General features: G+C 45.8%; 1 protein-coding gene across 3 annotated transcripts; it reads left to right on the forward strand.

Annotated features, from left to right (window-relative positions):
* Positions 1–6,423: 6,423 nt before the first annotated feature.
* On the forward strand, positions 6,424–10,524 carry LOC140721137 (uncharacterized). 3 transcript variants are annotated; one of them, XM_073036014.1, is made up of 3 exons: positions 6,424–6,629; positions 7,023–7,148; positions 8,492–10,524. In XM_073036014.1, the coding sequence occupies exon 3, from the start codon at positions 8,903–8,905 to the stop codon at positions 9,752–9,754; it is 852 nt and encodes a 283-aa protein (XP_072892115.1). In that variant the 5' UTR covers positions 6,424–6,629; positions 7,023–7,148; positions 8,492–8,902; the 3' UTR covers positions 9,755–10,524. The 3 variants fall into 3 exon arrangements, with proteins under 3 accessions (XP_072892115.1, XP_072892117.1, XP_072892116.1); XM_073036016.1 differs by lacking the exon at positions 7,023–7,148 and having other exon boundaries at positions 6,426–6,629; XM_073036015.1 differs by lacking the exon at positions 6,424–6,629 and having other exon boundaries at positions 6,693–7,148.
* The last annotated feature ends 3,651 nt before the right edge of the window (positions 10,525–14,175 follow it).

Genomic DNA, 14,175 nt, shown 5'->3' on the forward strand with positions numbered 1-14,175 from the left:
TGAAACCATTCGAATGGTGAAAGGCCGAGACAGAGTAGATGTGGAAAGGATGTTCTCCATGTTGGAAGAGTCTAGGACAAGACGACACACCCTCAGGTTAGAGAGGCGTCCCTTCAACACAGAGATGCGAAACCAAAGGGCGGTGAACTTGTGGAATTGCACATACTGCTGTGGAGGCCAGGTCATTGGGTGTTTTTAAGGCAAATATTTATAGGTTCTTTACTGCAGATGGCATCATAAGTTACGGGGAGAAGGCCGCAAAATGGGTTTGAGGAGGAGGAAAAAATGATGTGCGACAATCGCAAGGCTGATTCTTCTCGATTGACCAAATGACCTAATTCTGCTACTATGTCTTCAGTTCTTATGGCCCGTGGGAATGGAGAGAAGATTAGACTGATCCATGGAGCAATCGCTGGTGGTGCGGTAGGGTGGTGGGGGGGGGGGATCCCCGACACTGCTGGGGTTGGCTGTACTCTTTGGCTCGGGGGTTCTGTGGTCCTAATGTCAGAGGGGTGAAAGCGCGGTAACGTGGCGTTGGGCTGTGAGGGGGAGCTCCTCGATGGAGAGTGGGGAGTCACTGTATGGTCTCAATTTCACTCAGTAGATTTCTTTAAAGATTTATGGAATAACACAAGCCCAAGCCATATACAAAATAAAAGTAATATTTATATATTACTGTGATTCACTCTGTTCCAGCAGTCTCCCTTCGCAAACGGAGAACACACTCTGATCGCACAGCCCTCTTTTAGTTGCCGAAGTTATTCCTCTGTCCTGTCATATCCTCACAGTCCGTCGGTCCCCAAACTAATTTTGTTGCCTCGTGCTCTCCCTACAACCCCACATCAGTCCCCAAACTAATCACACTGCCCTGCTCATTTGCTCTGTCCGTGTCAGACCCTAAACTAAACACACTGTCACAGTCTCTTCCAACAGTCTTTTGTCAGTCTCTGAACAAATCACACTGTCCGACTCTCTCCCCACAGTCCTGTGTCAGTCCCTGAATTAATCACACTGTCCAACTCTCTCCCCACAGTCCTGTGTCTGTCCCTGAATTAATCATACTGTCCCACTCCCTCCCCACAGTCCTGTGTCAGTCCCCAAACTAATCCCACTGTCCCACTCTCTCCCCACAGTCGTGTGTCAGTCCCCAAACTAATCCCACTCTCCCACTCTCTCCCCACAGTCGTGTGTCAGTCCCCAAACTAATCCCACTCTCCCACTCTCTCTTGACAGTCCTGTGTCAATCTCTGAGCTAATTACGCTGTCCCACTCTCTCCCAACAGTCCTGTGTCAGTCCTTACACTAATCACAATGTCCCACACTCTCCCCGCAGTCCCAAGGCACTGAACGTCCCTTGGAGTACAGATAAGTCAATCATCAAGAAATGGAAAGATTGTGGCACAGCTGTATAATTGCCTGGAGCAGGCCATGCTCAAAAATTCAGCGATTGTGAAAAAGTGGACTAGTGAAGGAGGCCACCAAGAAAGCTCTGACAGCACTGAAGGATTTACAAGCTTCAGTGGCTGAGATGGGAGGCGCTGTGCACACAAGTGCTGCGCTTGTTCTTCACCAGTCGCTGCTTGATGGGACAGTGGCTAAGAGAGAGCCAGTGTTGAATAGAACTGGCGTGGAATTCCAGCTTGAGTTTTTTAGATAGCATGTGGGAGACTCTGAAGTCACTTGGAAGATGGTTCAATGGCACGATGAAATTTTTGGCCATCTGCTTTGGAAATGTACTTGTATCATCTCCTGACCTGTACTTTCCAATAAACTTTTAGCGGAGTTGCTTGGAGTTTTCATGATGTAGTTATTGCCAGGATACTGGCTGGCCAACAGCTGGACATTCCAGATACAGATGCATTTTTGTTACAATCAACTGAAACATATTGACTGCACACAGGTCTCCAAAAATAGATATCCATTTTAATATATATGTGACTTCTAAAATCAATTGGCTGCAGCAGTCCTGATTTGGGGTGTTACATTAAAGGGAGCGGGGTAATGTTAAGGTGATTGGAAGAATGTGCAAGCGAGATGTCTGAGGTATGTCTTTGGAGATGGAGAGTAGTGAGCCTGTGGAATGCCCTGCCAAGGGCGGTGGTGAGAAGAGAAATATTAGGCACATTTATGAGCCTTTAAGAGAGAGACATCGAAATAAACGAAGCGCTATGCAGGAGGGAAGAGTTAGATTCAGCTTTCAGGAGTTACCAAACCAGCAGAAATGGAATGACACGTTGGAGTCTGGTGGTACTGTAACTAAAAGTGTTTATTAGTAGACTAACTAAGATAGTGTCAAAAATGCGAATATACATATAAAACAGGTTAGCAATGATAAATACAGAAGTGTAGAAATAAGAATCAAAACCAAGCTCTATCAAAGTCTAGGGGTAAATGAATAGTTTTAAGAATATGCAGAGCAGCTCAGTTCAGTTTGGGTTGATATAGTTGTTGTTGTGTTGTTGGAAAGAGAGCGCGCAAGTGATGAGCAGCTGCAGCAGGCAAACCTTCCGCCGTCTTCTTGTTCCATTGTACCGTTGGGGTCACCGGTTATGACCCTTCCGTCCCAGGCTATACCGTTTTTCAGTGATGGACTCGTCACCCGGGCGAGGGTGGACACACACACGGGTTCCCACTGGTCTGCCTTCATCCACCGTGCTCCGGACCCATCCCCCTGAACCGATCCTCCAAGCCCCCACCTTCCTGTGGGTGCACAACACTCTTTCAGTGTCTCAGCAGACCCGTCTTTTATCTCCCCTGACGGGGTATCAGCCATCTATCACTCAACATGTACATGTCCATCAAACTGGGCCACTCCCTGCTGTCTCAGCAAGTATGTTAACGAGCAAAGAAATGTCCTTGCAGCAATAGGTAAATAATCAGTGAAGAAGCCATAATACTAAATTATCCGTCTCTCTCTCTCTCTCTCTCTCTCTCTCTCTCTCTCTCTTATCTGACATCCTTATTGCATGACATGGAAAATTGTAAACTTGCTGAACAAGAAATTGAGTAATGCTGAGCAATGGTATTATTAGGCCTTCTAACTCAGATTGGAGTTCGCCTTTGTGGTATTGAGCCTAAACCAGATGGTAGTGTTAGGTTTTGCACTGACTATAGAAAGGTGAACACAGTAACAAAAACAGATGCTTATCCTATCCCCGGAGTGGATGATTGCATAGACAAGGTTTGAAAAGCTTAGTTTCTGACAAAGATTCATCTGTTAAAAGGGTACTCGTGTGCTCCATTAACGGATAGAGGTAGAAAAATTTCGGCATTTGTAACACAATCTGCGTTGTATACATACAATGTTTTGCCATTTGGAATGAACAATGCACCAGGAACATTCCAGAGAATGATTCATTCTGTAATTCGAGGGTGAAAACACACAGATGCCTATATTGATTATTTAGATACAGGATGTGACATATGGGAAACACATACCTCTGCAGTGGAAACGTTGTTTGAAAGGCTCTCGAAGGCCAATCTTACAGTTAACTAAGCTAAGAGTGAATTTCGCTGTGCCACTGGTTAAGGAAAATGGTTAAGAAGGCAAATCAAACTCTAATTCAACAGCAAAGTTTGATTCTGGAGGAATATGATATGATAACTCACATTAAAGGCGAAGATAATATAATTGCAGATTGTCTTTCCAGATGTGAAGCTCGCGATGTTTTTATGATGATATTTGTATACGCTTCGGCTATGTATTGTATTAATTTGTAGTATGCTATATGTGATTAAAATACATGTACTGTATCTCAACCTGTAATTTGTAGCTAAAGATTTTAGATCAAAATTTTCCTTTTTGATGGGAAGTGTTACGGAGCTGCGGTCATTACTGAGACTCAGTGCATAATCTATTGCTGCTGATTCGCTTCTAAACCGTTATAATTCGTAACAGTAACTGCGTTGTTCTGTGCAGCACTGAGAGAGTTTGTGAGTAGGATTGCGAGGGAAGCTTAGGTTTGACATTTGGAATCCTCTAAAGTTCCACATTGCAGCAGGCGGTTGACTGATGAACTCTGAGAAATTGCCGACACTGCTGCGTCACTGCACATCCGGGAACGTCCCGCTCGTCAGGGACATGGGCGGCGGGAGAGCTTGTTCCGGTGATGCAAGACACCGTGTCCTATGTTACACACGTTAGTGCAGAAGACCGAGGTGAATGGGGGTGAATGGACAGCAGATTGTGAATGGATTGACATTACAATGCGAACACATCAGCTGGACATGTTAGGATCATGGAACAGAAGAGAACAGGAACAAGCCCTGTGACTCTCTACTCCTGTGCTGAACAAGATACCGAATGAGACTAAACTCGGATGACTGTACATGACCCATCTCCATTCATTCACTGGATGTTCATGTGCTTTGACTGAATATTTACCGTTATGGGAATCTAGAGGTTATATCCTAACAGATGGCAAACCTTTGTCATCAGCTTCCTTGTTGAAGTAAAGATTTGAGAAGGCAAGAGAAAACACTGATGGATTAAGAAGGTGGAGGCTCACTTAAAGACATACCCGGAAGGGAGCAGGAGGGCTACTGAGTTAGTCATAACTGCAATCAAGTTGGGTGGTGAAATGGAATCTAGATATAGAGGTAGGAATGACAGAAAAAAACTGCAGACTGTACTCATATAGACTTACTCATCACACAGCAACAGGATCAGGACTTGTCAAAGGTACAAACAGGAGAGGAATCTGAAGATTATGGGAAATATCGATGGATACAGGCACGGATTTGGATTACACTTGATAGCAGTAAATTTGAGGTGCAGACTTGTGAAAGAAACCAGATGATGGACTTGCACCGAGCAATTTGTGGGCATCAAGGATCAGATAGATCTATGGAACAGTTGAAGAATCTGTGTTGGTGCCCAAAACTCCGTGGAGGTGCACATTATTGCAAGAATTGTCTGATTTGTGCCCAGTGAGAACCCAGATAAATCGGCAGGAAAAGCAGTTTCAGGATACGCCCCGTAGAAGGACCATGTGTTAACTTGCAGAAGGCAAAGGATAGTGATGTGGATGAAGGAGTTGCGCAACCATTTCCAGATTGCCCCCGGAGGATGAGGATAATTCACATCTTTACACTCGCCTGAGCTAAGGTGGAGCCAATGGAAGAGAGAAACAGATGGGAGAACGTGTTTGTTGCGGTGCCTTCTGGAAATAAAGTGGGTGATAATTGATCTGATATGAATGGATTTTAACAAGGCGTTAAGGTTAGCCATGGTAGGACCATTCATAACATTCTTAACATGAATACTATTCTGGATTTAGTGTTACGTAATGAACAGGATTTGATAAGCGATCTTGAAGTAAAAGAGCCATTAGGAAGTAGTTATCATAATATGATAAGTTTTTATCTGCAATTTGAGAGGGATAAGGGCAGATCGGAGGTGTCAGTGTTACAGTTGAACAAAGTAGACAATGAGGGAGATTCTGCAGTTCTTGCGGCTGCTGATCGCACCCAGGACTGAACCCTGGTCACTGAGCCTTGGAGGAGTCTGTTCTGCTGATGTTAGTCTTAAACTAGACTGGCATTTAATATTGTGGATCTGTGAACGATAAATCAGTTCTGTATCAAATCCCGTGTCTCAGGTACTTACTGTCTCTACCACACTCACAATGTACACTAGAAAGGCCACTCAGCCCATCTGGTTCCTGCCCATGTTTCTGTTCCATATCCGTATATCAAAATCTATCCCTGCCATTCCCCTCTCACTCTCCCGGAGATGACAGGTTGCAACTAGTCACCACTCCGTGGGATAGGAGATTTCCTGTGAATTTCATGGAAACATATAAATGCACAACACATTACAGATGCTTTGTCCCACTTTGCTGTGCGGCCCATGTATCTTACTCTAGAAGCTGCTTAGAATTACTCTACCACATAGCCACCTATTTTCCTAAGCTCCATGTACCTATCTGAGAGTCTCTCAAAAGACCCTACTGTATCCGCCTCTACCAACGTCGCTGGCAATTCATTCCACACACACACCACTCTTTGCTTAAAAAAGTTAGCTCTGACATCTCCTCTGTACCTACTTCCAAGCAGCTTAAACCTATTCCCCCTCGTGTTAGCCGTTTCAGCCCTGGGAAAAAGCCTCTGGCAATCCACACGACCAATGCCTCTCATCATCTTATACACCTGCATGATGTTCTGCAGGGTGAATAAGACGATGAGCTCACTGTGGTTTTGTCGTTCTCTCTCTCTCTCTCTCTCTCTCTCTCTCTCTCTCTCTCTCTCTCTCTCTCTCTCTCTCTCTCTCTCTCTCCTCCTCCTCCTCCTCCTCCTCCTCCTCCTCCTCCTCCTCCTCCTCCTCCTCCTCCTCCTCCTCCTCCTCCTCCTCCTCTCCCCCCCCCCCCCCCCCTTGTTTTTGACGTGACAGCCCCGCCTCACTCAGGCACTTAAAGCGACACTCACAGTAAGCGAACCTGCGGTCTCGTAACACAATGCAACTCTAAAGTCTGACAGCAGACCAGCGAGTGAAACTTCGATGGTGCAGAATCAGAAACCAAAGTGTTGCCAGCCTGAGTCAGGGCTTTGGGGCTCCAGAGAGAGATGGGGTCCAGAGTTTACCAGGAGGAGGAGGAATCAGACCAGCAGGATGTGGCTACAAAAGAAAGGTCAGAAACATTTGTAAACTGGTTGACCGAAAAAAAGGTGGTTAATTTCACGCAGCAAATGTGGAGAGGAATAAAAAGACAATGTTTAGGCCGAGCCCCTTCTGCATGCCTAGCCTGTATACACTGCTTCTTAGTTGCTCTCTGAATTGCAGAGTTCCTCCAGCGTTTTGTGTGTGTGTGTCTGTATTTCCAGCAACTGCAGAATCTCCTGTGTTTTATATCTGCATTTTACTTTGGCATTAGATACACGTTGATATTGAGTATATTGCTTATGGGAGCCGCTTTCTGCGTTAAAACGGCTGCAAATTTTTTTCTATACACACGAAAAGAATGAGGTATGGACATTGAACCGGTGCTTGCGGAAATGGTTAATGGCACCGTGATTACCCATAGGGCCATGCGTTAAGAATTTTGCTGGTGCTGAAGTGCCGATGAAATGCGCCGGCGTCAGGCTGAGGACGTCCCCAAGTATCACGCATGCGCGCAGTACACAGAAGGCCTTGAAAATGTCGGGTGCTGGTAAGAACGATTCTCCGTGTTTTTATCTTAAACACTGAATTCACAACAATTCCTGTGAAATCCGGACACCGTGGCCAACAATCCCGGGACAGTCCTGCTCTCGTCCCTGTCTCTCAGCACCACGATCCGTACACGGGCCCTGGGGAGCTTCCGGCTGCAGAGTGAATGGGAACCGATGGATCTTTCAGACAGAGCTGAGCTCCGGCTATAATAAAGGCAAGGATTAGGAACTGAGAGAAAGGGAACAAAATCTTTTACATCACCAGTTGAGAAAATCACCTTTGTTCTACCTCCAATCACTAATAAGAGAAAATCTTAAGATGCTGGAAATCCAAGCAACACACTCACAAAATGCCGGCGAAATTCAGCATTAGTACTCTTTTCCATAGATGCTGCCTGGCCTGCTGAGTTCCTCCAGCATTTTGTGTTTGTTGCTTGTTCTACCTCCTCTTGTTCTGGACTTTTCTACCCGTGAGAGCATGTTTTGACCCATTCTCTCTGAGTACATAATGATATCAAACACCTTTGCCCTGGGCAGCAAATAGCTTTCACATTACACATGTGCCAGACTCCAGTGAGACAGACTACTGCCCTTCCCTTCATATTCATTGGAATTGCCATCACTGAGTTCACCACTGTCAGTCATTGGGGGAGGCTTCAGGGGAATATAGAAACTGGTGATACTTGTGTGTATTCTGGTGTTGCAAAAGTTGCTGGAGAATTTGCAAGTGGGAAGAAGTGAAGTGATATTTGGAAATCTGACTTTTTAAAGCGTAACTTAGCAAGTAAACCACATATGGACAATATGCAAAAACCTTGGTGAGAAAATCCTTCATTACTCATTACAGGCCAGCTACATAGGTTGTGTGAGTGTGCAGATGAACTGGATCGAACCCAGAGGAGATCAAAGTTCCTGTTGACAGTGATTTGCTCACTGTGAAAATGAATACCTCTCTATAAAAAAATCACTGTGCACATCTTGTCACTGGGTAAAAAAAATGCACAGTGCAAGACTTATGTACACACTGGTTATTACAAATTAGAGGGGGTATTGGAGGGAAGATGGGGAGACCTGTAGTGTCCCTGATGCCCTCACTTACAAGAAATGCATCCAGCTGCAGCTTGTAACCCTGCACTTTAAGGAGTTGGAACTTGAAACACATATGGGGATTGATGGTCATTCCAGATACCAGCACTCTGCCCAGTCAGGAGATGATTTCTCTTCCAACTTGGGTTTAACTTCACTGTAACAGTGCGATACCAAATCAAACCTTGGCAACTCAAGTAATCTCATCTGAAATGTTGTCCTACATCCATTGATGGATTTTGTAAATCTTTTACAGGTTAAAAATGAGAAGGAATTCGTCTCCAGGAATCTCAAACACGGCACGCCAGTTTTGATGTCTCTGTCTGGATATTTAAGAAGTGGAGCGAGGGATTCAATTGCCATCCTTCCTGCTCAGACTGTGGGGAGGGATTCACTTGGTCATTTGAACAACTAGCAAGCCCGGCATTTTACACAGGAGAAAGGCCGTTCACCTGCTCAGACAGTGGGAATGGATTCACTCGGTCATTTCAACTGAAGGTACATCAGCAAGATCACACTGGGCAAGGCCATTCATCTGTTCTGTGTGTGAGAAAGGATTCAGTCTGTCTTCCCACCTGTGGACACACCAGTCAGATCACACTACACTGGGCAGAGGCTGGTCATCTGCTGAATTTCGGGGAAGCGATTCTCTCGGTCATCTGACCTAATGGCACAACAACGTGTTCACACCAGGGGGCAGCCATTCACCTGCACAGTCTACGGGAAGGGATTCACTCAGTCATCCACCCTACTGGAACATCAGCGAGTTCACACTGGGGAGAGGCCATTCACCTGCTCAGTCTGTGGGAAGGGATTCACTCAGTCATCCAACCTACAGATTCATCAGCGAGTTCACACTGGGGAGAAGCCATTCACCTGCTCAGTCTGTGGGAAGGGATTCACCCGGTCATCCAACCTACTGGTACATCAGCGAGTTCACACTGGGGAGAGGCCATTCACCTGCCCAGACTGTGGGAAGGGCTTCACTCAGTCATCCAACCTACTGGTACATCTGCGAGTTCACACTGGGGAGAAGCCATTCACATGCTCAGAATGTGGGAAGGGATTCATACTGTCATCCCACCTACAGAGTCATCAGCGAGTTCACACTGGGGAGAAGCCATTCACCTGCTCAGAATGTGGGAAGGGATTCACTCAGTCATCCAGCCTACTGGTACATCAGCGAGTTCACACTGGGGAGAGGCCATTCACCTGCTCAGATTGTGGGAAGGGCTTCACTCAGTCATCCAACCTACTGGTACATCAGCTAGTTCACACTGGGGAGAAGCCATTCACCTGCTCAGTCTGTGGGAAGGGATTCATACTGTCATCCCACCTACAGAGACATCAGCGAGTTCACACTGGGGAGAGGCCATTCACCTGCTCAGTCTGTGGGAAGGGATTCACTCAGTCATCCAACCTACAGAATCATCAGCGAGTTCACACTGGGGAGAAGCCATTCACCTGCTTAAGACTGTGGGATAGGATTCACTCAGTCATCACAACTACTGGCATATGAGTCAGTTCACAGTGGGGACTGGCCGTTGTTATGAATCCCTGGGTTTCGTTTGCTGTGGACTGTCATTTTAAGAGAGAGAGATTAAGAAGGTGAATCAGTCTGACTTGCAGCTTGTTTACATCGCTCGCAGCTTGTTTAGTTTTAACCGAGGACACAGACACTCAGAGTCAGACGGAGATGAAGGAGGAAAAATGGAAGGATTGAAACCAGGGAACTAGTGGCCAAGGGTCACTGTTTGGAACTTTCCTTTGCCCACAAGGGTGGGTTAATTATCGATTCACCGTACATCGAATGTGTGGTTGTCACCTTGTTTGATCCATAGGAGTGGATCTGATTTGGTGTATCCTGTGGAGACCCCTTATGTGTTAACCCTTGCCTGGTTGTGGTGTGGTAGTTCACTTGAAGACGATACACCTTATGACAAGTCACTTTCGGTGAGAATTTGTATGTGGATTTGGAACAATGATGGATAAAATCTACAGCGACTGTTCTCTCGTTTTACCACCGTAGAACCTGTGGAATTCTACATATTTGCATGCTCTCGCCATTTACCCTGGATTACAAATCTCTCTCTCATCACCTATTCTGTAGTTGAACTGAACTTTCATACTTTACCATCTCAAGACTCCAAGCCTTGTTTCCCCCGAGCTCAATAGTTTGGGAGTTACATTTACACACATTTATAAACTTAACACTGTTAACTTCTGTTTATCTTGTTTAAGTTGCAATATTACAAGTAGATTCTAATAAAGATAGATTTAACATCAAAACCAGACTCCAGGTGTAGTCTATTGCCGCTGGTTTGTTTCTAAAGCATTATGGTTCGTAAAAAATTTGGGGCGTGCGTCTGGGATATGAACAAATTTGGGGGCTATTGATCGATGAATTATCGATTTGATTGGGGAAATCCCTTTTGATTTATTTGTGTGTGGAAATCAGCAGCAATGGACATTTATAAATTTCTGGAAGTGCCAACCCCTGAGGCATCAGAAAAAGCCAAAAAGAATGAATTGCTGACTGTTGCTAATGGGCTGAATCTTAAGCAGGTAAGGGGGTGTGAAGGACCAGGGCAAGCATAAAACTGGGAGAGGAGGTAAAGGTAAACCAATAGGGGTTTTATTATAAAATATAGGCATCCACCCCCTTTTTCAGAGACTGGGATCCCTGTTTCAAACGGTAATGATGTGCATTTCAATGTGTTCACCTCTCCGTCCTCGATTCTCTAAATGAAAGGGTTATCACATTTGATCTTTCTTCATATGATGACCCCACCGCTCCAGGGATCAGTCTGGTGAATCTTTATTGCACTCTCTATAACAAATACTCTCTAACCACTTTGTTAATCCTCTGTGCAAAAAAAAATGTCCATCTTCTGTAGCCCCGTGTTGCCCCAACCACTCACCTCCTACCCCTGTCATTGGCCCCACTTGCAGGTCAACTGTCTGCCGGTGTCCCCCCCCCCCCCCCCCAATGTGAATCCCTCTGCTCGCCACCATCGTGGGCTCAGACATTTCCACCGGGACAAACATCCTGTCCGCCCCCTCTCACACCATCGTTTTCCTTTCAATAAAATCCCTCCTCTCCCTCCCCAGGGAACTAGCATCATACCGACGGGCCGAGCGGTCTCCTCCTACCTCTCGGCGACACATCAGACTCCGGCCGCAGAAGACGCTTCACAAAAGCCCCAACTTCCCTTGGAGGGAAATGGAAATAAATCAAAAAACGGACATTTACTCCGCTGTGATGTGGGGTTTGAGGCCGGAGCGGGAGGCGAACTCAGCGGGGATAACGCCCTCTGGACTTGTCCACCTCTGCGACTGGTGGTAACAAGTGATTGACATCGCTTTGCACCAATGGGAATAGCGCAGCTCCTGAATCCTCTGTTGACAGCGGTGGGGGAGGGCTGGTCAAGCGATTATTAGCCCAGCTATTAAACTGATAAAGCCCGAGCTCATCAGCGCATGGATGACGTAAGACGCTGTGCACGTAAGGGCAGATCCCGGTGTGGGAAGACCATGCGTGACGTCAGGCACGAGGGGGGTCTGTGTGATGTCACCTGTGGGATGCGCTCGCATTTAAATGCACCTTAATGTGCGTTTCTTATGATTTCAGAGGGACAACAACATTTATCACGGGTTGCATTACTGAATCCAGTGTTGTGAGATGTAAAGTCCCGTGTTATGTGTCCGGCTGGGCCGTGTTGTTTGGGGGCTATTGATCGATTAATTATCGATTTCATTGGGCATATCCCTTTTGATTTATTTGTGTGTGGAAATCAGCAGCAGTGGATATTGATAAATTTCTGTGGGTTGGATGACTGAGTGAATCCCTTCCCACGTACTTCCTCATCCAGGTCATCCACTCCTGGTCTTCCTGGAATCATTCTTTGACACTTCTCCGGACCCATTCCAATACGAGCACATCCTTTGCTCAGATAATAAGTCGGAAGTACAGGTCGGAATCTGCTCACCATACACCAACAGTGATCTGCCCAATGCGTTATAAAGCTATAGTATCGCATCCTTGCTCTTATATTGCTAACATTGCAGTTGTCATCCTTAATCAACTCCATCTGCAAGCAAACCTTTAGGGCCTCTTGCTCAAGGACTCACAAGCACTTATGCACCTCTAATTTTTTTCAAGTTTCTCCCATTTATTTTTTTTACGCCCAATTACTTCTACCAAATATACATGAGTTGCATACACTGTATTTCAACTTCTACTTTGCTGACATTCTCCAGACCTATCGAAGTCCTTCTGCAGACTCCCGCTTTGCTCTAAACTACCTGTTCCCTACCTATCTTTGTATCAACTGCAATGTTCGTCACCAAGGTATCAATTCCGTCATCCATATCATTCAGATTTAACATGAAACAATGCGGTCTCAATACTGACCCCTGCAGAACAGCATTAGTTACCGGCAGCAAAACAGAATTGCCCACATTATTCTGACTCTTTCTCCCTTGTCAGTACAAGTTTCTTTCCTGTAATTCCATGAGCTGTGATCCTGTTCAGCAGCCTCACGTGCAGCACCTTAGAAACATAGAAAACCTGCAGCACGTTACAGGCCCTTTGGCTCACAAAGCGATGCCGAACATCTCCTTGCTCTAGAAATGCCAAGGGTTACCTACAGTTCTCTATTTTTCTAAGCTCCGTGTACCTATCCAGGAGTCTCTTAAAAGACCCTATCGTGTCCGCCTCCACCACCATTGCCGGCAGCCCATTCCAAGCACTCACCACTCTCTGTGTAAAAAACTTACCCCTGACATCTCCTCTGTACCTACTTCCAAGCATCTTCAAACTATGCCCTCTCGTGCTAGCAATTTCAGCCCTGGGAAAAAGCCTCGAACTGTCCACACGATCAATGTCTCTCATTTTCTTGTACACCTCCATCAGGTCACCTCTCATCCTCCATCACTCCAAGGAGAAAAGACTGAGTTCACTCAACCTATTCTCAAAAGGCATGTACCCCAATCCAGACAACATCCTCGTAAATCTCCTCAGCACCCTTTCTATGGCTTCCACATCCTTCCTGTAGTTTGGCGACCAGAACTGAGCACAGTACTTCAAGTGGGGTCTGACCAGAGTCCTATATAGCTGCAACATTACATCTCGGCTTTTAAACTCAAGCCTGCGGTTGATTAAGGCCAATGCACAGTATGGCTTCTTAACCACAGAGTCAACCTACATGGCAGCTTTGACTGTCCTATGGACTCCGTCCCCAAGATCCCTCTGTTCCTCCACACTGCCAATATTCTATCATATTTGACCGAAGAAAATGAACCACATCACACTTCTTTGAGTTGAACTCCATTTGTCACTTCTCAGCCCAGGTTTGCAGACTATCAACATCCCCCTGCAACCTAACCCAACCTTTGTGTCATCAGCAAATTTACTAATCCTCCACTTCCTCATCCAGGTCATTTATAAAAGTCTCGAAGGGTAGGGGTCCCAGAACCGATCCCGGAGGCAGACCACTGGTCACCGACCTCCATGCAGAATATGACCAGTCTACAACCACTCTTTGTCTTCTGTGAGCAAGCCAGTTCTGGATGCACAAAGCACTGTGCCCTTGGATCCCGTGCCTCCTTACTTTCTCAATAAGCCTTGCATGGAGTACCTTGTTGAAGATCATCTGAAAATCCGAGCAAACAACATACACTGCCTCTGCTTTATCTATCTTGCCTGTTATTTCCGCAAAGTATTCCAAGAGATTTGTCAGTCAAGATTTCCTCGAAACAATCCGGCTGACTTTGGCCTACTTCATCATATTTCCCCAATTACAGTACCCAAAACACACACTCTTAGTACACTCTAACATCTTCCTGACCACTAAGGTCAGACTAACTGTCCAATAATTTTCTTTGTTGTGCCCCCTCTCTTCTTAAAGAGTGGAGTGACATTTGCAAATTTCTGGTCCA

Source organism: Hemitrygon akajei, unplaced genomic scaffold (genome assembly GCF_048418815.1).
Source record: "Hemitrygon akajei unplaced genomic scaffold, sHemAka1.3 Scf000050, whole genome shotgun sequence".
Taxonomy (NCBI): Eukaryota; Metazoa; Chordata; class Chondrichthyes; order Myliobatiformes; family Dasyatidae; genus Hemitrygon; species Hemitrygon akajei.